The sequence below is a fragment of the Microtus ochrogaster genome, chromosome 4 (assembly GCF_000317375.1).
Source record: "Microtus ochrogaster isolate Prairie Vole_2 chromosome 4, MicOch1.0, whole genome shotgun sequence".
Classification (NCBI taxonomy): Eukaryota; Metazoa; Chordata; class Mammalia; order Rodentia; family Cricetidae; genus Microtus; species Microtus ochrogaster.
Genome location: NC_022011.1, coordinates 2,531,813 through 2,555,166, shown reverse-complemented (window position 1 = coordinate 2,555,166; position 23,354 = coordinate 2,531,813). Strand labels below are relative to the sequence as shown.

General features: G+C 38.9%; 2 protein-coding genes across 2 annotated transcripts in view; one reads left to right on the top strand and one right to left on the bottom strand.

The window, feature by feature from the left end:
- The window catches only part of Anapc10 (anaphase promoting complex subunit 10), a 52,256-nt gene extending 51,189 nt beyond the window's left edge, over positions 1-1,067 (bottom strand). The window contains exons 1-2 of the mRNA XM_005345394.3: positions 977-1,067; positions 63-189 (exon numbers count right to left, since the gene is read on the bottom strand). Of these exons, the coding sequence (XP_005345451.1) occupies positions 63-177 (115 nt within the window). The 5' untranslated portion in view covers positions 178-189; positions 977-1,067. The remainder of the gene's footprint in view (positions 1-62; positions 190-976) is intronic.
- Positions 1,068-1,148: 81 nt separating this feature from the next.
- Positions 1,149-23,354, top strand: part of Abce1 (ATP binding cassette subfamily E member 1) — a 29,686-nt gene continuing 7,480 nt past the window's right edge. The window contains exons 1-11 of the mRNA XM_005345393.2: positions 1,149-1,290; positions 4,925-5,054; positions 6,237-6,322; positions 10,134-10,231; positions 11,622-11,739; positions 12,317-12,454; positions 12,589-12,658; positions 12,886-12,982; positions 14,170-14,259; positions 20,257-20,378; positions 22,459-22,680. Of these exons, the coding sequence (XP_005345450.1) occupies positions 4,952-5,054; positions 6,237-6,322; positions 10,134-10,231; positions 11,622-11,739; positions 12,317-12,454; positions 12,589-12,658; positions 12,886-12,982; positions 14,170-14,259; positions 20,257-20,378; positions 22,459-22,680 (1,144 nt within the window). The 5' untranslated portion in view covers positions 1,149-1,290; positions 4,925-4,951. The remainder of the gene's footprint in view (positions 1,291-4,924; positions 5,055-6,236; positions 6,323-10,133; positions 10,232-11,621; positions 11,740-12,316; positions 12,455-12,588; positions 12,659-12,885; positions 12,983-14,169; positions 14,260-20,256; positions 20,379-22,458; positions 22,681-23,354) is intronic.

Sequence of the window (23,354 nt, the reverse complement as noted above, 5' to 3'; positions counted from 1 at the left end):
CGAAGAGAGTGACCAAACAGCTTTACCTGGTTTGCACGAAGAGAGTGACCAAACAGCTTTACCTGGTTTGCACGAAGAGAGTGACCAAACAGCTTGCGACCCAATTTCCCTCACTGTCGCTGTCCTTTCCAACTGCTTAGGATCAGCACCAGGAGGCGTCTTGTTCGGTGTGGTCATTTTAAAATTATTCTGCGGAGAAACAAGCAATATTCATTATTCCTAGACTTGACCATCTTTCTTCAAATGTAAAAACAAAAGCTCAGTGCCGAGCCTTGTGGTCTAAGGCAGAAGCAGAAAGATTGAAGTTCAAGGCCAACTTGTTCAACACAATTCCAGGACTACATAGGGACGCTATGTCAAATAAGATAAAATAAAATAAACTTTAGTGACAAAATAATCACTCATATTCCCTTCATCTTTTATACCTTTTGTTAATCCTAGCAAAGGTATGAAAACATGATGAAGAAAAAACTTCTTGGGAAGTTGAGAGTATGTTGAACTGCTCCGGTAAACGTTATGGCTACTCTACATTATTGTAAATCCTAAACAGAACCAATAGAACTATAGACCATCTCCTTGACACGTTCCTTCCGATTCCAAGCTATCCCTATAACCGCCACATCCAAGAATCCTCTAAGTAATCACAGAGACATTATAAATTCCGTTAAACCCTGAATGGTCTGCCAATGGAGGAGGAGGGGACAGGACCCATCTCGACATCGGAACAGACTGAAACAAACCAGCCAGGAGGAGAAACAAAAGGCTAGGAGAGGAATGGGTCCTGGACTTAAAGACTAACACTGCAGGAGCTGAGCACAGGACTGGGGATGCTGCCTGAAGCCGCTACTCCACCAGGTCCGCTAAGGCTCCACCCCAGATCCATCAGGCCTGAGGAGACAGCAAGCTCAACGCCACCGAGAACAGGGAAGAGCCAGGGCGGATCTCGAACTCGAGGAAGAGCCGCGCTCGTACAGACCTGGTCCGCCACAATCCGTTTCCGCGGCGCCTGCCGGTCCACGCCACTCCTACCGCAGCTCAGTGATTCCGGGCTCCCTCAGTAGACAAGAGTCGCAGCCCAATGACGTCAGAGGCGTCCACACCGTCCATCCACGGCGCCGACTTCGCGCTCCAGCGCGCGCGCGCACTACGCGCTCGTCCCTTGCGCGAGGCGGCGGCTGGGCCCCGCCATCTTGGCCGGTGGCGGTAAGAACACGTTGTGCGTCGGAGAGCTGAAAGCTAGCGCCGCTCTGACCGCTGCACGCCCCGTAGTCAGGGGACCGTCGTCTCCAGGTACGTGAGCGGGCGGGAGGCGGCGGCGTCCGGTGGCCGACCGCCGCCGTGGGAGCATGTGGGGACGCTCTCGAGTGCCCGTGGCTAGGCCTCTGTGGCGGGACCGTGGCGCGTGGCGCCCCGGCTGCCCATCTGGGATCACGGAGCGCTCCTCGCGTCCGCTCAGCCACCCCGGCTCGAGGCCGCCGTCCTCCAAACCCTGACAGCTACCGTCGCCGCAGGCGTCCGCCCTGCACCGGTGTCCACCCCGCTCCGGCGTCCACTCTGCACCGGCGTCCACCCTGCACCGGCGTCCACCCTGCACCGCCTTCCCTTCCCCCGGCTTCCACCCTGGAGCCGAGCGCTTTCAGGACTCACCGCGCCCCGCAGGTCCCCCCAGCCTCCTGTCACAGGCAGATGGCTGTGTTGTCACAGCATCGCTGTGGTTTCTCTTGTCCCTTTTAATGATTGCGGAGTGAGTCACGGCATCGTGCCGCCATGAAGCCCGGTACTCCTACTCCTCCCAGGCTTTATAGAAGTGATGCGCAAGTGTTCTACTTTTCTCCCAGAGCGGCGTGTTCTCAGTTGAGACTCGAGTTGGCCCAAGTCAATTTCCGAATTGAATGCTTTGGAAAGGCATTTTGTAGCACTCCTTACTCTTCCTATTAGTGATTTAATCTTCTTTTCGTTTATTACTTCTTAAGCTTCTTGACATCAGGGATGTCTTTATTCAAAATATCTTCAGATACCCTTTTAAGACGCAGTACATTGTAGGCATTTAGTATTTGTTGCAAATAAATAATGGCCAAAGCTGAAATCCTGCACCCATGAGCTACATTAAGTATTTTTTCTTTTTTCAATGGTAAAATTGGTAACTAAGAAATAACTAACTGTCAAAACAGATTTTATTATTTTACTCTTTTCTTTCCAGAGACTACTAACAAGGGAGTTAGGATAGTAAGGTCTGCGTTGTAATCACTGGGCCTGCGTACTGAACGTAGTCGTCCTGTGTCTCCATCAGTTGATAGTTACTGTATTCAGTGTAATCAGAAGCTTTTTATATATAGTTAACCAAAATGTATTTAAGGTTTTATTTTTTTAATTAATGTAGCTTAGCTCACCTCTACAAACAAAACAACAAACACAGACAGAAATTTGTTTCACAAGAACATTTACCAGTTGCTGAAAGGCAGTCCATTAAAAATCAAAGCTATGTGCCTTTCCCAACTTAGTGTGCTTTACAGGGCTAATTTACAGGAAGCGTATGTCATAATATTTCATGTGACCTCAGACTATAAGTGTTTCCCATGTGTATGCCCACATCCATGTTCTCACTGTCCTGGAAGGATAGCACCGAGCCATTGCTCTAAGTCTGCAGATCTTGATGTAGTCCCAGAAGTTCGTTGCTATAGTCTTTCTCTTTGAGCTTTTCTGTGCCAAGTTCTTAGGGGAAAGAAGGGAACTCCTTTTCCCTAATTCTTGGAAATACTACTGAAGTTGAACAAATAGTGTTTACCTATGTAAGTAACCGTTATACAAAGAATCTACATTTATTTTTCTTAAATGTAAAATAATTGATTATGTAAATCAACTTTTAGCCACCTCTAGTGTGTTTCTGTTCCACATAAATACTGTATATTGTAGACTTAATAATTTTAACACAAATAAAGACCAACATAAACAATTTTATAGTGAAAGGGTTGTTTAACCTCTGAAAAGGAATTCATTTGCCAGGTAATTTGTTTAAAAAGCATTTTTTTATTTGTATCAGAATGCATGATGCCCAGTTTAGTAGCAGCTTTGCAAAAATAATCAATGTCTTAGAAAAATCACATGGTGGGCTAGAGAGATGGCTCAGCGGTTAAGAGCATTGCCTGCTCTTCCAAAGGTCCTGAGTTCAGTTCCCAGCAACCACATGGTGGCTCACAACCATCTGAAATGAGATCTGATGCCCTCTTCTGGCCTGCAGGCAGACACACAAACAGAATATTGTATACATAATAAATAAATATTTAAAAAAAAAAAAGAAAAATCACATGGTTTGACTTGGGGTTTTAAGTTAACTCTAAGGTAAAGTAAAATCGTTTCAATTTTTTCTTCTAACTTAGGAGACCTGGATCACTTTAAAAAAGTGACCTTGTGCCAGGCGGTGGCGCACGCCTTTAATCCCAGCACTCGGGAAGCAGAGGCAGGTGGATCTCTGTGAGTTCGAGACCAGCCTGGTCTACAAGAGCTAGTTCCAGGACAGGCTCCAAAACCACAGAGAAACCCTGTCTTGAAAAACCAAAAAAAAAAAAAAGTGGCCTTGTCTGTCAGCACAGCTCTGTTAAGGTGTTATGTTTTCATTAACATAGCTTAGCTCAACTCTATCGAAAGAAAGTAGAGCATTTACCAGTTAGAAAGGAAGGGATCTGATGGTTTGTAAATGATGAAAATATTTAGGTCCGAGAGGAAAACCTGTTTTTAGGGAAAAAGAAGGAATAATCTAGAGCAGCACTGAGTAGCAAGACTGCTTATGTCCCTCCAAGTCTAATCATTTTAGTGGCTATGTTGATGGAGGTTCCTAGAAAGGCCAGCAAAATACCTTTGCAAATGGATAGTCTTGGCGTTTGGATTCTTCATTATGTATTGAAGTAAACTAGAATCTGAAGGCAGTTAGGATTTATTCCCTTTAGTCTCCAGAGGGAATTAATTAATATCAGTGCACCAAATCCAATATCAAAAGATTGTTAAATTTGCCTTGACCTAAATTCTGTGTAGATATTATATATCAAGACTTAGGAAAGTCTTGAAAGCACGGTACATATGTATAGTGAATTACTACTAATAGACAAAACCTGGACAGTGGATGATGGCCACAGCTCTATTTGTCCCTCACCATCAGTAGTCAGTGTAGTCAATTGGAAAAGAAAATGAATTGATGATTGGTTTATAGGAACAAAGAAACATCTTGAGATTGTGTGTGTGTGTGTTCGTGTTCATATATAGTTCATTTTTTAAGTTAATGTTTGTACGGTGGTGTTAAGTATTGAAGCCGTGGCTAATTTTTCAGTCTCTCAAGTCTAAGCTTGAAGTTTAATATTCCTGGTTATTCTTCCCAAAAGAGCTTTAGCTTTCATTGATTTGATATTTTCTTTTACCCAAGAGATTGGATTGTATAAAACTGAGATAACATATTTTATTTGGTTAGATCTTTTGGAATTTAGTGTTTTTTGAGTATTTTCCTGTGCGTGTATATTCCTAGATGTTTTTTTTGGTTTGGGTTGGGTTTTGTGATATTTTACATGACACCTGTTTTCTAATCTAAATCCATTGTGTAAAGTTTTGTTTTTCCACCTGATTAGATTATTTTGCTGTTTCTAATCATTTTTACACTTTTCAAATTTCTTTTTGTTTGTCTTTTCGAGACAGGTTTCTCTGTAGCTTTGGTGCCTATCCTGGAACTAGCTCTTGTAGAGCAGGCTGGCCTCAAACTCAGAGAGATCTGCCTGCCTCTGCCTCCCAAGTGCTGGGATTAAAGGCGTGCGTCACCATTGCCTGACTACTTTTCAGATTTCTGAGCACCAAATGATTGTGTCGTTTTATGGCCATTAATTATTTCTCTTTGGGTGATTATAATGAATTTGCTGTAACTTTGTTCATTTTTCTTTAATAGGCAAGCCATACATTCTTTGTTACAATTATGGCAGACAAATTAACAAGAATTGCTATTGTCAACCATGACAAATGTAAACCTAAGAAATGTCGACAGGAGTGCAAAAAGAGTTGCCCTGTGGTTCGAATGGGTAAGCAGTTCTCTTGGCCATCTAAGGGTAGGAAGTGTCTATGGGAAAGCAGATAGTCTGATATATTCATAGAGAAAGCAGATAGTGTGATGGCAAATGCTGTGCTGATCACAGATAGTTTCTCTGAACTACAAAGGTGAGAAATTTAAAATTATTCTAAGCTTTTTGTTTATTTTTTCTAAGTTTGTGACTAAACAGTCTTTTAAAAGAATTTATAGGCCGGGCGGTGGTGGCGCACGCCTTTAATCCCAGCACTCAGGAGGCAGAGGCAGGCGGATCTCTGTGAGTTCGAGACCAGCCTGGTCTACAGAGCTAGTTCCAGGACAGGCTCCAAAACCACAGAGAAACCCTGTCTCGGAAAAAAAAAAAAAAACTTATAGAATATCATTATTAAGACATTCCCTAAATATACAGTCAAACCAAAAGTTAACTGCAATTCTTGCTATTCTATGAGATCCTGTAATTGAGTCACAGGGAAAGGATTACCAGAATCTTTACATTAGATGTTGTTTTCATCTTGAAACCAATAAATAAATAGATTTAAGGTTAATGACAGTCATTTCTTGGGGTATTGCTAGATTTTCGAGACTAAGTAAACCTAGCAATTTGGAGCTAACAAATTATTGGTGCCTTTTGGCCTTGGCTGCATGGCTACTGCCTTGTAGTGGTATCTCTAGATGGTATCTGTTAATGTCTCCTGTGCTTTTCAGAAATTCAGTTTTTGAGGTCTGGAATGTTGGTGCTTAATTTTACCTGTGTACTACAAAACTGCATAGCTTTTTGGAGTTTTATTTACCTAGCTGAAATGCTTTATTCCTATCTATAGTATGCCTTTCCATATCCAATACTTATTTTCTTTTATGAGTTAAAGAGTCATTTATTATATGCAGGACTGTGGGGTTGCAGTCAAAAACAAATTTAGCCAGTCAGCGTAAACCCAATAATATTTCAAGGTTTACCATTTTTACTAGTATTAGATAAACAGAATATATTGGCCATTTGCTTATTGCCTAGCAAGAATACATAATTAATAAACACAATTGTTTAATTTAGGATGTGTTTCATCAAACACTAATGTAAGAAATTATCTTTGTCATTGAAACTTTTATGTGGCATTTCCAGAAGCAGCATTTTCTGAATAACAAAAGTGTTCTGACAAAGGAAATTATTTTTCTTTGCCAGGAAAATTATGTATAGAGGTTACACCCCAGAGCAAAATAGCATGGATTTCTGAGACTCTCTGTATTGGTTGTGGTATTTGTATTAAGGTAAGTGATAATATTTTATTTATCAAGTCAAACTCTTAAAATTCTAAATACTTTATTTTTTTAAAAAGCAAAATTAGGGCAGGCAGTGTTTAAATCCCATTTGGGAGACAGAGGCAGGCAGATCTCTGAGTTTGAAGCCAGTTTAGTCTACAGAGCGAGTTCTAGGACAGGATCCAACTCTACATAGAGAAACCCTGTCTTGAAAAACCAAAAAAAAAAAGTATAGGGTAGATAAATGAAAAAGTTTAAGAACATAATATTCTTATGACAATATTATTGTTTTTTAAATTAATGAAACCATGCTTGTATTGCTATTTTAAATTTATTTTACGTCTGTGTGTATGTGTGTTCTAACGTACCACCGTGTACATGTGGAGGTTGGAGGACACTGCAGATGTCAGTTCTTCTACCATATAGGTTCCAGGGGTCAAACTGAGATTACCAGACTTGGTGATAAGCATCTTTACCTACTAAGCCATCTTGCTGGCCCCCAAATCAAACTTAATTACTTAATTTATGTGAGAGTTCCAGTGATCTTTAATGATGGTATGTAAGACACTAGGCTTCTCTCTCTGGGGCATCTAAGATGAAAACTGTGAGGAGCATGCTCTGTGCAGTGCATGCTGTGTTGAGGCAGGGACTCCACAGCAGTTCCTCTCTTCCTCTCACTGGGGTGGGTAGTTCAGGATTCCTTACTCGGGAGGTTATGTGAACTATGAGGTCCATCATGCTGTTGGACCAAATACATAGTTATTCCTGGAAGTGAGCTTTACAAAGTGGTTGCTGAGACCAGTGTTAACCCCACCATCAAAGATGAAAGAGAAAGTATTGCTATTAAGATCCCAGGAGACAACCTGGTCCCCAGGATGGATGCCCTTTAGGCCTCTCTCCAGTGTTTGTCTCACTACCTTCTTGATGTCCTCCTGTTTGTCAGCTTTCTCCAGGTCAGATTTACCATGGACACACTGTGAGTAGAAATGTGGAACACCATACCATTGAGCATCGTATTCAACTCTGGAATGACCGCCTACAGTCTCAGTGGAGCTAGTAGGTGTAGAGATGATGTTCTGGGCAGCCTATGACTGTCATCACAGTTTCTCAGAGGGTCCGTCTTTAGTCTTCTTGGTGGCAATGATAGCGTGGACTATGGTCCTGAGTCCCTCAATGATACCAAAGTTGGCATGATTGACCTTGGCCAATAGCACTAAGCAGTTGGTGGTGATGGAGACATTACTGACAATCTTGAGTATGTTTTTTATTCTTACCATGGTTAATGCCTATCACAAACATGGGGGCCGTTAGCAGAAGTGGCAGAGATGATAAATGACCTTTTTAGTTCTATTCTTCAAGTTAGCCTTGTCGTCCGTAATAGTGAAGATACCACTGGATCCTCAGCACCAGCATCACCCTATTTGGTGTTGGTAGAGCACACTCCCGAAAGATAGAAGTAGCCTTCCTTTAAAGCCTTGACTGTACTTTGGAAATACCATGGTTGTAATCTCACTGGAACATGGATACCAGGTACTAGAGCTGCAGTGAAGGGATCATTTATAGCAACAGTATCCACTTTTCCCCAGTGGAAGGCGGCATGCAGTCCAGGCACTCAGTGTGGCTAAATCTGTTCACTCCAGCCTTTACCATCACGTTTCAGGGATGAGGCTGATACTGCCTAAGAAGGCACATCTGTCTCTGCACCTGCAAGGAGCAGAAAGGCCAAGGTTAGTCAGTGAGATGTCCTGGAAGAAAAAGGCGCTTTTTGAGCAAGTCTGATAATGTGATTTCAAACTGAACAGCCCACTTAACTGTAGAGAGCAACAACTCCACAAATTTGTCCCCTCAACTCCACACATGCGCCATAGCATACACACCACACACACTCAGTAATCACATCTTTAAAGCAAATAATTTTCATATACAGCTTGGTAAAGGTATTTCTAACTAGATTATTTCTCTGTATCAGCTTTTTATTACACGAAAAATTTGTAGCAAGTCTTTGTTAATATTCTGGAAATAAAGTATAGCTGGCATCATATATTCTCAAGTCTGTTTATTTTTTTGCTTTGAGACTGAGCTCACTAATTAGTTCCAGATGGCCTGGAACTGCTCTGTAGACCAGGCTAGCCTTCAACTCACAGATATTCTCCTGCCTCAGCCTCCCTAGTACTGCAGTTAAAGACATACATCTCCACACCTGGCCCAAGTTTATTTAATTTTAAATTTACCATTCTCAAGTAGAAATATCCCAAAAAACTCTTAAGTTTAATCTAAAAATGCTTTACTATATGTTATATAAGCTTCTGTTGTACTTTGTTACATTGGATAATTGACTTTTGACTTATGAGTGGTAGATTTCCTACTTTAGCTTATAAGAATTTAACAACTGGTATATAAAGTTATTAGATATTTTTGTTTATAGGTGATATAGACAGAAACTTCACCAGAGTATGGATACTTTCCTATAAATTGTTCATGTAAGCTATCGTATGTTTTATGTTGGTTTTTGAAACCTTGTTTAAATATCAAGAAAAGTTTCATGGATTCTGAAAGTATTTTTCTTATTTTGAAAATAAAACAGGAGATAGTACTCCAGGAAAACCATGTGTGCATGCCATATGGTAACATTGGGGATCTTGTGTGGACATCACAGTGTCATCTGTTGCTTTTTTTTTCTTTTTGATGCTTCAAAAAAATAATAGTCCACAATTTTAGATAGATATCTGAATGCCTAAAATCAAGAACTAAATAAACTCTTAGTAATGGAGGAGAAGGTATGGTATTCACCCTGTACACTGAGTAGTCCACACTGTTGATGAGCAATGTGAGTTTCTTTTCCATGTCACGGAGCAGTTTAATCACCTGCAACCTGCTTCTATGCACTTTTTACACATTGATGAAAAGACTAGACAACATGGTTGTAAAATTTTGGCAGTATGGTTAAAGGACAGAGATTATTAGAAAATAAAATTATTTTTTTTCTTTAATTTGTTATGTTTTCACAGTTTGAAATAAAAATTCACTGAATTCTCTCTGAGTCAGTTCCCTAAACTTACTGAACATATCTGCTGAGCAGAGCTCTAAGCTGACCTTATCATTTCTGGTTATGTCTCTATCATTGTCTGTATTTTAGAGATACATTTAACCATATTATGACTGCTTTTTTTTTTCCCTTTAGCGTGCATGTGTTTGGGTGGATAGGTGTGCCTGTGGAAGCCAGAGGTCAAAAGTCAGTTGTCTTTCTCAATTGCATCCCACCTTGCATTTTTTTTAAGGGAGCGTCTCTGACTAAGCCTGGACCTCACTAATCTGGCTAGACTGACTGGCCAACAAGCCCCAGGGATCTTCCTGTTCCTACCTCTAGCACCAAGATTTTAGAAACACACCTGACTTTTTAATAAGTGCTGAGGGTATGTCTAAACTCAGTGTTAGAACCACCTGAGCCATCTCCCCAGCCCACACACTACCACTGCCCTTAGTGACTTTCTTATACTTGCCATTCTTGTTCCATGGACATTTATCTGATAGTCAAATACTATATTGAGTAAGTTAACAGAAAAGCATTAAGCTTTGATATAATATCTAGGCTATCTATTAGCAAGATAGAAGTAGCCCTCTAGTGATATAATCCAGACATCTTAAGAGACTTTACCTAGTGTAGGAAAGACACAAACAAGGACAGGAATAATCCTGTTATAGACAGATTATGGAAGGCATTGAACAGTAGTGTCTCATATTCTATCAGTGATAGATAAAAATACTCACTTGAGTCACATATTTTATAAATTAATATATGATTCTTTATTTTAAATAACAGAAATGCCCCTTTGGCGCCTTATCAATTGTCAATTTGCCAAGCAACTTGGAAAAAGAAACAACACATCGATATTGTGCCAATGCCTTCAAGCTTCACAGGTATATTCCTCTTCACTTCAGTCTGGAGTCAAAGTTTCAGAGAAATGGAAGAAAATGATTTTGAACATCCAACAAAGATTACTAGAATATTATAAAATACAGGGTTATATTTATTTGTCAGCAGTTACCAGGCATGGTGGTGTGTCTTTGATCCCAGCACTCAGGAGGGAGAGGCAGAGGCACGAAGATCTGTATGTTCAAGGCTAGCCTTGTCTGTATAATTAGCTCTAGGCCAGCCAAGGCTACCTTAGTGAGATCCTGTCTCAAAAAACAAACAAAAAAATGTTAGTTCATTCTAACTAATAAATAGAACTAATTCCTGAAGGATAAAGCAACTATAAAAGCTTTAGCCCAGTTCAATTATGTCATAAATGGTTATAGAAACTGGGATATCCGGAAGGTAAAAACATCTCAAATTATTCTATGATCACAATTAACAATGACCATGTTCATAATAAATACCCTTATCCCAAATAAACTTAAAGAAATCTTATGTTTTCACAGGGGAGGCTATACTACTTGAGCCTCATATTAAATTCCTAGGTCCTTAATTCTTATATTTTTTGTTTGTTTGTTTGTTTGTTTTCAAGACAGGGTTTCTCTGTGGTTTTGGAGCCTGTCCTGGAACTAGCTCTTGTAGACCAGGCTGGTCTCGAACTCACAGAGATCCGCCTGCCTCTGCCTCCCAAGTGCTGGGATTAAAGGCGTGCGCCACCACCGCCCGGCTCTTAATTCTTATATTTATCTGCTGAATATTAATGTATTAATATGCATTGTATTGAATCTGAAAGTAGACTTTACGAATAAAAGGATCTTTTCACCCTACCAACTGTAAGAAGACAGCAACAACAGAGAGAATGATATATACAGTTTGGTGTTTCACTTCCTCCATATAAGTTAAGTTGCAGTCTAGAAAGGAAAAAGTGACAGTATGGAGTTGTACCTGCTGTGAAATTTTCACCAAAGCATTTTCTGTGTTAAAGCTGAGCCTTGTTGAGCAGTGGCATTGCATATTCGGGAATCAGAGAGTAGGCCAGCCTAGTCTACAGAGCAATTTCTAGGACAGGCTCCAAAGCAACACGAGAAACCCTGTCTCAAAAAATCCAAGCAAACAAACAAAAATACTGAGCTTTAACTGTAAAGAAAAATGTTATTTTAGTTAACGAGATTTTTAAAAATTGGAGTATTGATTATGGAATTATGGATACATTTCTAACAATTACTTTCTCTTGGCTGCTCCCCCCAGTAATGCTTAGCAAATATTTTTTAGCTTATTAATGGATATATGTAAAATGCAAGTGCTTCAAAGTACACTAGTCTACTGTTATGTTCCTTCCTCAATATAATAACGAGTTTCTTCCTCTCCCCCTCCCCCCCAATATTGTAATAGATTGCCTATCCCTCGTCCTGGTGAAGTTTTGGGATTAGTTGGAACTAATGGTATTGGAAAGTCAACTGCATTAAAAATTTTAGCAGGAAAGCAAAAGCCAAACCTTGGAAAATATGATGTATGTATTAACAGACTATGAAAATTAATATCTGGGTCTTTTATGTGATTTTTGAGGGGAGGGATGGATATAGGGTTTTTTGTTTTGTCTGTCTGTTTGTTCATTTGTTTTGGATGTTCTTATTTTTAAGTTAATTTGTGGGATTAGTTCAAAGATGTTGTTTCGTCCAAGTTTGATTTGGTTTAGTTTCGTGTTTTAAGACTGTTCTTACTATGTAGCCTCAGAGGACCTTGAACTCAAAAGTCCTCTTGACTCAAGCCTCTCAATCCCAGTACACGCTACCATGTATGGATTTTATTTTTTCTTTTCACTATCTTTTGTTTGGGGTTTTTGTTATCTGTTTTGTGTGTATATGTGGCAGGTTTCAGTCTATCCTTTCTAAGTTAAGATCTGTTAGTGTTGCTTAACTAAAAATTTATAGTTCACTTAAACCTTTGAATTTGTATGCCTTGATTTGAAATTAGGTCTATTTCCAATTTTAATTTAGATGTCTTCATTTGATATATGTTAATTTTATTTAGCATTCATCTCTTGTATTTTTATCTTAAATTCTGATAATTATTATATGTATTTTTAGGATCCACCTGATTGGCAAGAGATTTTGACTTATTTCCGTGGATCTGAATTACAAAATTACTTCACCAAGATTCTAGAAGATGACCTAAAAGCCATTATCAAACCTCAATATGTAGACCAAATTCCCAAGGCTGCAAAGGTCAGTTGATTTATAGAGAGATGCTATTTTTGTAGATTATTGTTAGAAGAATAAAAGTTATATCAAAATAGATTTGTTTTGCTTTGTGTCTTTTTAATGCTAAAGGAAAATAGTGATAATTTTTGTTACGATAGGGGACAGTGGGATCTATTTTGGACCGAAAAGATGAAACAAAGACACAGGCAATTGTATGTCAGCAACTTGGTAAGTATTTGAGTGCATGCTCTTCATAGATTTCATTTGTTCATAATCGCCTGAATGTGGATTGCTGGATTCGTGAGGAAAGCTTTTATAATTATCTTGTTACTATACAGTTTTAAATTGGACTATCATTCAAACTCAGAGTATTGACATGCAGTGTGCATTTTGCCCAGAAGAGGTGAAACAAAATTTATAACATTGAACACAATGCTTCTGATTATTCTTTGTAGATTTAACTCACCTTAAAGAACGAAATGTTGAAGATCTTTCAGGAGGAGAGTTGCAGAGATTTGCTTGTGCTGTCGTTTGCATACAAAAAGCTGATATGTAGGTTACTTTACACTTTTTGTGTATCTTAATCTTTATGAGTTTGTATTTGTAATACTGCTAATTCAGTGGTAATCTTAAAAGGAATAATACTTAAAGCTCTGATTTTGAGGTAATACGTTAAAGCAGTTGTATATCCATCACCCGTTTTCCCTGTTTCAAGTCCCAAGGCAGGGAAATCATTTGTTTTTATGAGTACTTATTTTTACCCTACAGCAAATTTTTAAAACTTAAGCACTCTATCCAGGTCCATAAGCTTTCTAAATATCTCAAGTAAAAGATGAGGTCTTTAGATGAGTTGCAGTCAGAACAGCATGCCGTGTGAGGGAGAGATGGAATATGAACGGCAGTTCTCTTTCCTGCTCTAATATCTCCCTCTCAGATACTTATCGCTTCCATATTTTTCCACATTTCTGCTCTGGTGGATAATTAAGCTTATTATTCTGTGAAATTCTGTGCATGAGAAGCGATCTGCTTTAAAGCCTTTTGACTTGAGGCAATTAAGAAAATGGCTCTTTGAGGACAGCAAAATGGCTTAGCGGAATAGGTGCTTGCCACCAAGCCCTACCAGACCTGAGTTAAATTCTCCAGAGCCACAAGGTGGAAAGAGAACCAATTCAGGCAAGTTATTCTTTGACCTCCTCATACAGACAGGGACATCTCCAAACACACAAATACGATTTAAGAACAAAAGGAAAACTGTTCTTCAGACTACTTCCCACTGTGTCAAGAGTATTTGTCATGGGAGTATTTTTCATGAGAAGGTACCAATAAGTCAGTGCAATCTTCAAAGCTCTCAAATTTGTAGGTATACATTTCTTCCTTTTGTAAATATTTTCTTCCTTCTGAACAAAATACAGAGTTTAACCCTTACTGTTAGCCTCCTTTCATTGGTATGTGGAATTTTTAATTTTGTTAAATCAGAGCCCTTATTGTGCTACATAAAAAGAATATATATGGGGCTGGACAGTGGTGGCACACACCTTTAATCCCAGCACTTGGGAGGCAGAGACTGGTGGATCTCTGTGAGTTCAAGGCCAGCCTGGTCTATGAGAGCTAGTTCCAGGACAGGCTCTAAAGCTACACAGAGAAACCCTGTCTAGAAAAGGGGAAAAAAGAATATATATGGTAGAATTTAGGTTGTTCAAACTGAGCATGCTTGCTTCTTTTATTTTTTTTTCCCTTAGATTTATGTTTGATGAACCTTCCAGTTACCTTGATGTCAAGCAGCGTTTAAAAGCTGCCATTACTATTAGATCTCTAATAAATCCAGATAGGTAAGTATAGATCGAGTTCATTTCTGGGTTCTTTTGTTGAGGGATTTCACAGATGTTTAAAGATTAAACATATTCATGTTTTTCATTTTGATCATTTGTAGCCACCACCAGAATTTGCCTTCCTCTATCCTAGTTCTTAGTGCAAGATTCATTTATTGGTACCTCAGATTCTATGTAGAGTATATATGTGTGCTATGTGTATCTTATTTTTGCGGGGGAAGGGGGTGGGAAGGAACATCTTAGTTGTTGCTAGATCATCAAATGCAAATCTCAGTCTTTTTGTTTGTTTGTTTGTTTTTGTTTTTTGAGACAGGGTTTCTCTGTAGTTTTGGTGCCTGTCCTGGAACTAGTTCTTGTAGATCATGCTGGCCTCGAACTCACAGAGATCCGCCTGCCTCTGCCTCCCGAGTGCTGGGATTAAAAGCGTGCCCCACCACCACCTGGCAAATCTCAGTTTTATACAAGCACACATACTTAAACATGGTCACCAGAATTATGTTCTGTGTTTACAGTCTCACTGAACAGAAAAAGAGTTCTTAGCAACTTCTGTGGTCCATTGACAATGTCATGTGTTGAGTATGATGCTTTTCAATTTCCAGAGTTTCTTAATTCATCATTACCCTTGATGCTTCTAGTAATTTTATTAGGTCTTTAGGTAGAATGCACATTTTGCATTTGAGAGAGCATGTGATCTAAAAAGGTTAGTCAGTGGTGCAGATTTATTTGATAAGGATGGTAATCTGTAGGGAGGATTTCCATACAGTATTTTTATACCATAATGCCTCTCTTGAGTTACTGGTTTGATAAACATTGTTTCAAGATAAAGGAAGTCTCAAGGGATCAGAAAACAAAGTGAAACTAGGAAAAGAAGAGATACATGGGTTCTCAGACATTGTTTGTGTCCATAATGTTAGTCATGGGCTGTATTGCCCTCTGCAAATGGAAGCTTGCTTCTTGTGTTGGATTATCATGTTGCTTTCTTGGCAGAAAGGCAAATTGGAAACACATTAATAGTCCCGAACTAGAAATGCCAAGAAAGTATATTAGAATTGGAGTGATGATTTCCCTTTAATTCTGTTTTTGTGCAAACAGGTCATATAGCTGTAGATTGGAAGTGAACTGAACCAGTGGAATTGATGAGGCCTTTAGAGTGAGAAAGTAGTGTAAGGAGTCTTAGGACGTCTAGCCCTACGGTGTGTAGAAACAGACAACAATGCATTTGGAAAAGTATGCCTGAGACTCTATACAGTTGTTGTTTTTTGAGCCAGGGTTTCTCTGTGTGACAGTCGTGGCTGTTCTGGAACTCTCTTGGTAGATCAGGCTGGCTTCGAACTCATTGAGATCTTTCTGCCTCTGCCTCCTGAGTGCTGGGAATAAAGGCATGATCCCTGTAGTAGGAGGAGCGGCTAGCTTAACCCCCGAAATAACCACACAGAAATTGTATTAATTAAATTACTGCATGGCCCGTTAGCTCTAGCCTCTTATTGACTAACTCTCACATCTTGGTTAACCCATTTCTATTAAATCTGTGTATCACTACATGACTGACTTACCAGCAAGATTCTAACCTCCATCCGTCTCAGGCCAGAGATTCATGGTGTCAGCCACACTGCCCTTCTTCCCAGCATTCTGTTCTGTCTACTCCGCCTGTCTAAGGGCTGCCCTATCAAAAGGCCAAGGCAGTTTCTTTATTCAACCAATGGAAAGCAACACAAAAACAGAAGGACCTCCTACAGATCTTGGCTGTATAAATTTTTACTGGTAAAGATGAACATGAGCTAATCTCTCAGAATAAAATATAAATAAAATATAAAAGGCAGCCATCTCTAAACTTAGTTAATATACATAACAAGATAGCAGTGTTAGCATTTGATCTTAATATGTTGTAAGAGCCTCAGAAATAATGCAAAAAGTTTAAAGTCTTAAAAACCCTAAGAATTTAATGAATAAATTTTCAAAAGTCCAAACAAATCTAAAGGTTAAGAGGATAAAGGATTGGGAAGATGACTCAGTTTGTAATGTGATTCTCATGCAAACATGAGGTTTTAAGTTCAGTCCAAGAATCTGAGAACAGGCCAAGCACAGAGCCATGTACCTGTAACCCAGTGCTGGGGAGGAAAACGCAAAAAGATCCCTGGATTTTTATGCTAGTCAGCAAAGTATAGCCAATCAATGAGATAAAGAAGCAATTAAAGAAGATGAATGTTGGCCTCTAGCCTCCATGAGTGTGCACATCTGTGTGCATAGTAACATACATGCACCTACACAGAAAAATTTGCACAAACATACGCATACACACACGTAACATTAAAAACTCCCTGAAGTAATTAGATGAGTTCGGGACAGCAAAATGGTATAGGGAACATTAAAAAAACAACCTCACAGTTTGTCAGTGTAACTGAGAAAATGGCGTCGAAATATAAGGAGAGATTTGAAACATGTTGATTATAGTAAGAGCACTATTTGGTTACGTCTGAGTATGATGGCTGAGCAGGTGAAGTCACTTGCTGCATAAGCCTGGCAAACCAATCCCTAGAACCCATATAAAATTAGGAGGGAATCAACTCCATAAATTTATCTCTCATCTCAACAAACCCTCCATTGCATGTGCATGCACATATACTCAGTGAAAATGATAAGTGGGCCTTGTTGGTTTAGTTTTTGAAGACAGGGTTTCTCTATGTAGCCCTGGCTGTCCTGTAACTCGCTTTGTAGACCAAGCTGGCCTCAAACTCAGGATCTGTCCGCCTCTGCCTCTGCCTTCCCAAAAGCTATGATTTAAGGCCTATGCCATTACAGCCAGCAATGATCCATCTATTTAAAATTAAAAATTCTAACTTTTATTTATTTTTTTTAATTTATTTATTTATTGAGGATTTCTGCCTCCTCCCCGCCACCACCTCCCATTTCCCTCCCCCTCCCCTGATTAAGTCCCTCTCCCTCATCAGCTTGAAGAGCCATCAGGGTTCCCTGACCTGTGGGAAGTCCAAGGACCGCCCACCTCCATCCAGGTTTAGTGAGTTGAGCATCCAAACCGCCCAGGCCCCCCCAAAGCCAGCATGTGCAGTAGGATCAAAAACCCATTGCCATTGTTCTTGAGTTCTCAGTAGTCCTCATTGTCCGCTATGTTCAGCAAGTCCGGTTTTATCCCATGCTTTTTCAGACTCAGGCCAGCTGGCCTTGGTGAATTCCCGAAAGAACATCCCCATTGTCTCAGAATGTGGGTGTACCCCTTGCGGTCCTGAGTTCCTTGCTCGTGCTCCCCCTCCTTCTGCTCTTGATTTGGACCTTGAGATTTCTGTCCGGTGCTCCAATTTGGGTCTCTGTCTCTGTCTCCTTTCATCGCCTGATGAAGGTTAATATTCAGGGGGATGCCTATATGTTTGTCTTTGGATTCACCTTCTTATTTAGCTTCTCTAGGAAAAAATTCTAACTTTTAAATTAGAGGCATTGAAGGGATCATGGCTGATGGATTTTCAAAACTGATAAAAGCTCCAACTCCTCAAACAAAAGTTCAGCAGATGATCAGTAACGCTTAACATGTTTTGAATTGAACCTACAAGTACGTTGGTAGACTCTTAATTGTCCAAACAGACATACTTTTTACTTCATACACATGATTGGGCATTATAAACATGCTTAAACATTTTAATAGAATCTGAGAAGAAACAGTATGAAAACATAATCCTAATGTTTTAAGAACTTGGCCATATGGTAAAGAAAAGAATGCATGTGTATCCTGACCTTAAAAAGATAGACAGATGCGGATGATAAGGCCTAATCAAAGCCCCTTTCAGTCATCTACTTTCGTCTATGATTTTTAAGTATCAAATAATGTAACTTTAGTAAAAAGAGCTAGAAGGAAAATAAATCAACTGACTCACGTTTCAGTATGTAGTTATTCAGGGAAATTACTGGACAGCAAAACATCACAGTTACAACTGAGTCTAATTAAAAGATAGAAAGTAAAGGAAGATTTAATAGGAATCAACGGATTTTATATAGGCTAGTGAAAGAAATAGATTTTACAAGATGTTAATTATTTTTTTTTGTTTGTTTGTTTTTTGAGACAGGGTTTCTCTGTGGCTTTGGAGCCTGTCCTGGAACTAGCTCTTGTAGACCAGGCTGGTCTCGAACTCACAGAGATCCGCCTGCCTCTGCCTCCCGAGTGCTGGGATTAAAGGCATGCACCACCATCGCCCGGCTACAAGATGTTAATTATGAGAGAAAGGATGACGCCTTAATTTTAACAGTGAGAGCATGTTCAGACAAATTCAGTTGACCAAGCAGAAATAGTAAGTAGAAGGCTTTTGTAGGTGCACCAATCTCATGTGTATTGTTTGAGTTACCGTAATCCCATGTGAGCGCCTGGCTTTGGTGGTGTTCGCCTTTGATTCAGCACTTGGGAGGTAGAGGCGGGTACATCTCTGAGTTCAAGGCCAGTCTAGTCTACAAAGTAAGGTCTGCAGAGAAAACACAGAAACCCTGTCTCCAAAAAAAAAAAAAAAGTAATCCATGTATGATGATAGGTGGAGGTAAGCAGCTAAGGGAAGTATATCTTCATTCTTTTCTGTTTTGTTTTGTTTTTCAAGGCAGTTTCTCTGTACTTTGGAGCTTGTCCTATAACTAGCTCTTGTAGAACAGACTGGCCTCAAACTCAGAGACCCTCCTGCCTCTGCCTTCCTAGTGCTGGGATTAAAGGCGTGCGCCACCACCACCCAGTTGGGAAGTATGTCTTCATTCTGAAACTGTGTCAAAGCATGCATTCTGTCGGTCTTTAATGCTATAAATATTTTTGAAGATCATATCCTCCAGGAAAAAATTAAGAAATCCAAAATAAACTGGAGCTTTTAGTTGTATACATTATCTATATTTTTCAGCACAGATTTCTTACTTAGGTATACAGATGCTGTCTCCTAAACCATCAGAAAACATCTGACTTCTAAGTTAGTTCCATTTGAGTTCAAGAAATGCAAGAGATTTCATTAAGTAAAAAGTTGTAAGAGTAGGGAAAATTCATTTGTATATTAGGAACAGTATTCTGGTAGTGAATAGGATTTAAAATGATTTAAAATAAGAACTAAGTGGCATTTTAATAGATGAAAATTTTGGTAGGTGACCATTTAGGAAGGAATGACCCTTAAACGTACAAAACAGAGAAATGCATTATTGAGGGCGTGGACTTCATTTTGTATTTCTTTGTTCTAATAAAGTAACAATAGGTTAGATGAAGTCAGCCAAGCAGTGGTGAGCACACCTTTAATCTGAGCACTTGGGAGGCAGAGACAGGTGAATGTCTTAAGTTTGAGGCCAGCCTGGTCTACAGAGCAGGATAGTCAGGGCTACAACAGTGAAGTCCTGTCTCAAAAAACAGCAACACAAAAAGGTAGAAGCTGTAAAAGCTCTTGAGAGTCTGAAAATACTCATTTCATGTGGAATTGATAGGCACATCAGGGATCCTGAAAACAGATTTGTTGAGATTTAGTAATCTTTATTAAAGAATTGTGATGAGAGCCTGATTTACAATTTAGACAGGGAAGGGACATGATAATTTCCTAACATAACTTACGGAAGAATTCATGCAGTTGCCAATCTCAGCAATATCAAGGGAAACAGAATTAGTCATTTTGTGAGAGTGATTTTCAGTTTATACAAATAAGAACTTTATTTGTACGGAAAGCTGACATTTGAATTTGTATTTGAGTTTTGTGAAAAATGGGTAGGATAGGAATAAAGTGCTGCACAAAAGCTTCCTGGCTCCATGTTTGCTAGCTTATGTTCTAGCACCTTAGTGGAATCTGCCCTGGCATCCCTAGCACATCCCCCTTGTTCTTAAAGCACTGTAGTGCATACTAACTGACTTTACTATGTTCTTTTACACTTACTTTCTTAAATTGTGTTTTTCTAAAATTTACAACTGCAGTAAAAAGAAATATATTAATCTTAGCTAATGCTGTTTTGTTAAATTGGAAAATAAAAGTCTGTCTTGCTTTTCAGGTACATCATTGTGGTGGAACATGATCTAAGTGTATTGGACTATCTCTCTGACTTCATCTGCTGTTTATATGGTGTACCAAGTGCTTATGGTGTGGTCACTATGCCTTTTAGTGTAAGAGAAGGTAACTTTGAAACCTGTTTCCCATAATGTTGTAGCCTCTTCTTCTCTAATGCCTAGAAATGTGAAACAGGTGATATTCAGCCCTTTGCACTGCTCTAATGTGTATGTGAAACTGAATCATTGAGCGGGGTGAAGTGCATTGTAAAGGCTGCACACAGCTACAGAAAAGAATTCCTCTTTGAGAATTTTCTCCTGGGATAATAAAAATTCATTCTCACTATTTTTTATTATTATGAATCTTTACATTTTAAAGTATGCAGTATTTGTCACCTTCAAATTTATTTTTAAAGACTGGAACTACTGTATACCCTAGACTGGCCTCAAACCCAGCAATCTTCCTGTCCGCCTGAGCTTAGTATTACAGGAGTGTGCCATACTCTGCTCAGAAGCAGTGCCTGATGTTTCTCTTCAACTAATGAGTACTACCATGTAATGTAGAATCAGAATGACATATGAATATACTCAGTAGTCATTCTTGAAAGTCCTTCTTGTAAACACTGGATCTACACAGTGACTATCCTTGCCTTTCAACTGCTACAGCTCAGCATCTGGATGTGGCTGTGACAATCATTAGGACATATTTTCCAGTTGACAGGATAGCAAGGACTTGTTTATTTGTGTGTTTTTTGAGACAGGGTTTCTTTGTAACAGCCCTAGCTGTGCTGGAACTCACTCTGTAGATCAGGCTTGCCTCTGCCTGCCTCTGGAGTGCTGGTGGGATTGAAGGTGTGCTCACCATGCCCAACCAAAGTCTTTTCCTTACTTGGTAAATGAAGCTCTTAAACTAAGTTTTCTTCATCAAAGTTTTTGGGTTTAATTTTCTGTGTTTACACTTGATTCCTTAAAAATAACAACACTCTTATAGAAAAGGTGGTTCTCTCATTCCTAAGGCTTCCAGTCCACTGTGTACTCAAGGCTGAGCATAAGAGTCCCTTAAATGGTCCAGATGAATGACAGTGTCCTTCCTCATGATCTCCCAAAGCCTCAGCTACTTTTCCTTCACTTATACATAGAAATGCTGAAAAAACACATCTTTCCTTATATATATTTAAATAATAATCTTTTTATTTTCAATTTGCCTGCCTTTGTAAATGTTTTATTTTTAGTAGAGAAGGGTTTTATATACAATGTTAGTTTACTTCTACTATAAAACACTCTAGAGAATGGTTTTTATCTTAGTACAATGAAACCAAAAATATATATATTTAATGAAAATAGCTCATTTAGTTTCTTATGAAACTGTAAAGTTAATCAGAAAAATACACTTATAATTTGCTTAAATTACTTATTTTTAAACTTTATTCTCAAAAGTATTTTGTGTCAATTTCATACTTGAAATTATTCCTTTCTTATGTACTTGCCATTTTTTTAGCTGGAAAATTACTTTTTTTAAACTCACATTTGCTTGTTTCCCTTTATGAGTATGTATGTACATGTGTGGGACACATGTGTACAGCAGTGTGTAGAGCGCAGAGGAGACTCCCGGGAGCGGGTTCTCCTTCCATACTGTGTGGACACATGTATGCAGCAGTGTGTAGAGTGCAGAGGAGACTCCCCGGAGCGGGTTCTCCTTCCATACTGTATGGCTTAGATTTGAACTCAAGTCATCAGGTACTTTACCCACTGAACCATCTTCTTGTCCCAAAAGAACAACTTTAAAATGACATCATGTTTTATGAATATGGTCACAGATTGTTTAAACTTAAGGTTTACAGCGGGAGAAAGAGTCATTTTGGTTTTGGTGGTGAAAATTGCATTTTTCTGGGGCATGGCCTCACAATATTGCCCAGGCTACATTGCTTCTTCTACATTGCTAAGGCTACATTAGCAGTCTTCTAACTGTTGGATTATAGGCACCAGTCACCATGCCCAGCATGCTTATATTGTTGAAACAGTGTTGACTTTTGATTATGTGCAGAATTGATATTGACCGAGATACATGAAGAGAAAATGGATATATGGAGTATAGATGTATCACCCATCTCCTCCCCAAAAACAGTCTTAATCATTACTTTAGCTTCATTTTATTTATATTATTTATATTTTCTTCATTAATCTGTTGGCAATTTCCTTCCCAACAGGCATAAACATTTTTTTGGATGGCTATGTTCCAACAGAGAACTTGAGGTTCAGGGATGCATCACTTGTTTTTAAGGTAGCTGAGACAGCAAACGAAGAAGAAGTTAAAAAGATGTGTATGTATAAATACCCTGGGATGAAGAAAAAGATGGGCGAGTTCGAGCTAGCCATCGTAGCTGGAGAGTTTACAGATTCTGAAATCATGGTGATGCTGGGGGAAAATGGTAAGTAGTGATGAGTGAAAGTTGGTCTATAAATGGCCTGTGTTCATCAAGAACAGACTCAGGGCTGGCATTTGAGTTTGAATCTATAAATTTATTGTTTTAGCTTTACTTTTTTGTGGTATTTACTAATTTTGTCTCACTGTTGTTCAAATAGATTAATATTTCTTCATTATTTCCACAAAATAATCTGTTGTTTCTGTTCTGATGATTTTTTTGTGAATAAACGAGTGAGGCAATCACTCATTCTGCAAAAGGACTAGAAGGAATAGCCAGTTGATAATTCAGACACATACCAGCTTTAAACCATTTCCTTGGGTGTCTGTATTTATAATTTTCTTATTTGAAATTCAGAAAGCTACCTACTTTCCTGAATAGTTTTATTACCAATATTTCAATATTAAATTGTCACTCTAACTGTAAGATGAATCTAACTATTAAATATCTAGTGTTGGTTTTATGATTTAAAGGTAATAGTTTGTAATAGCTTATAAAACTGTAAAAGAAAGATTTTACACAAAGAGATTTGCAGTGTATTGGGCTTCACTCAGAAGACTTAAGTGGTATGGGCTAAGCATGTATTAAGATACACTGGTCTTATTACTCCCAATAAATTTAGGCTAATACTTGACTGGTGGGAAAGGATTCTTTTTCTTCTACTCCTCCTCCTCCTCCTC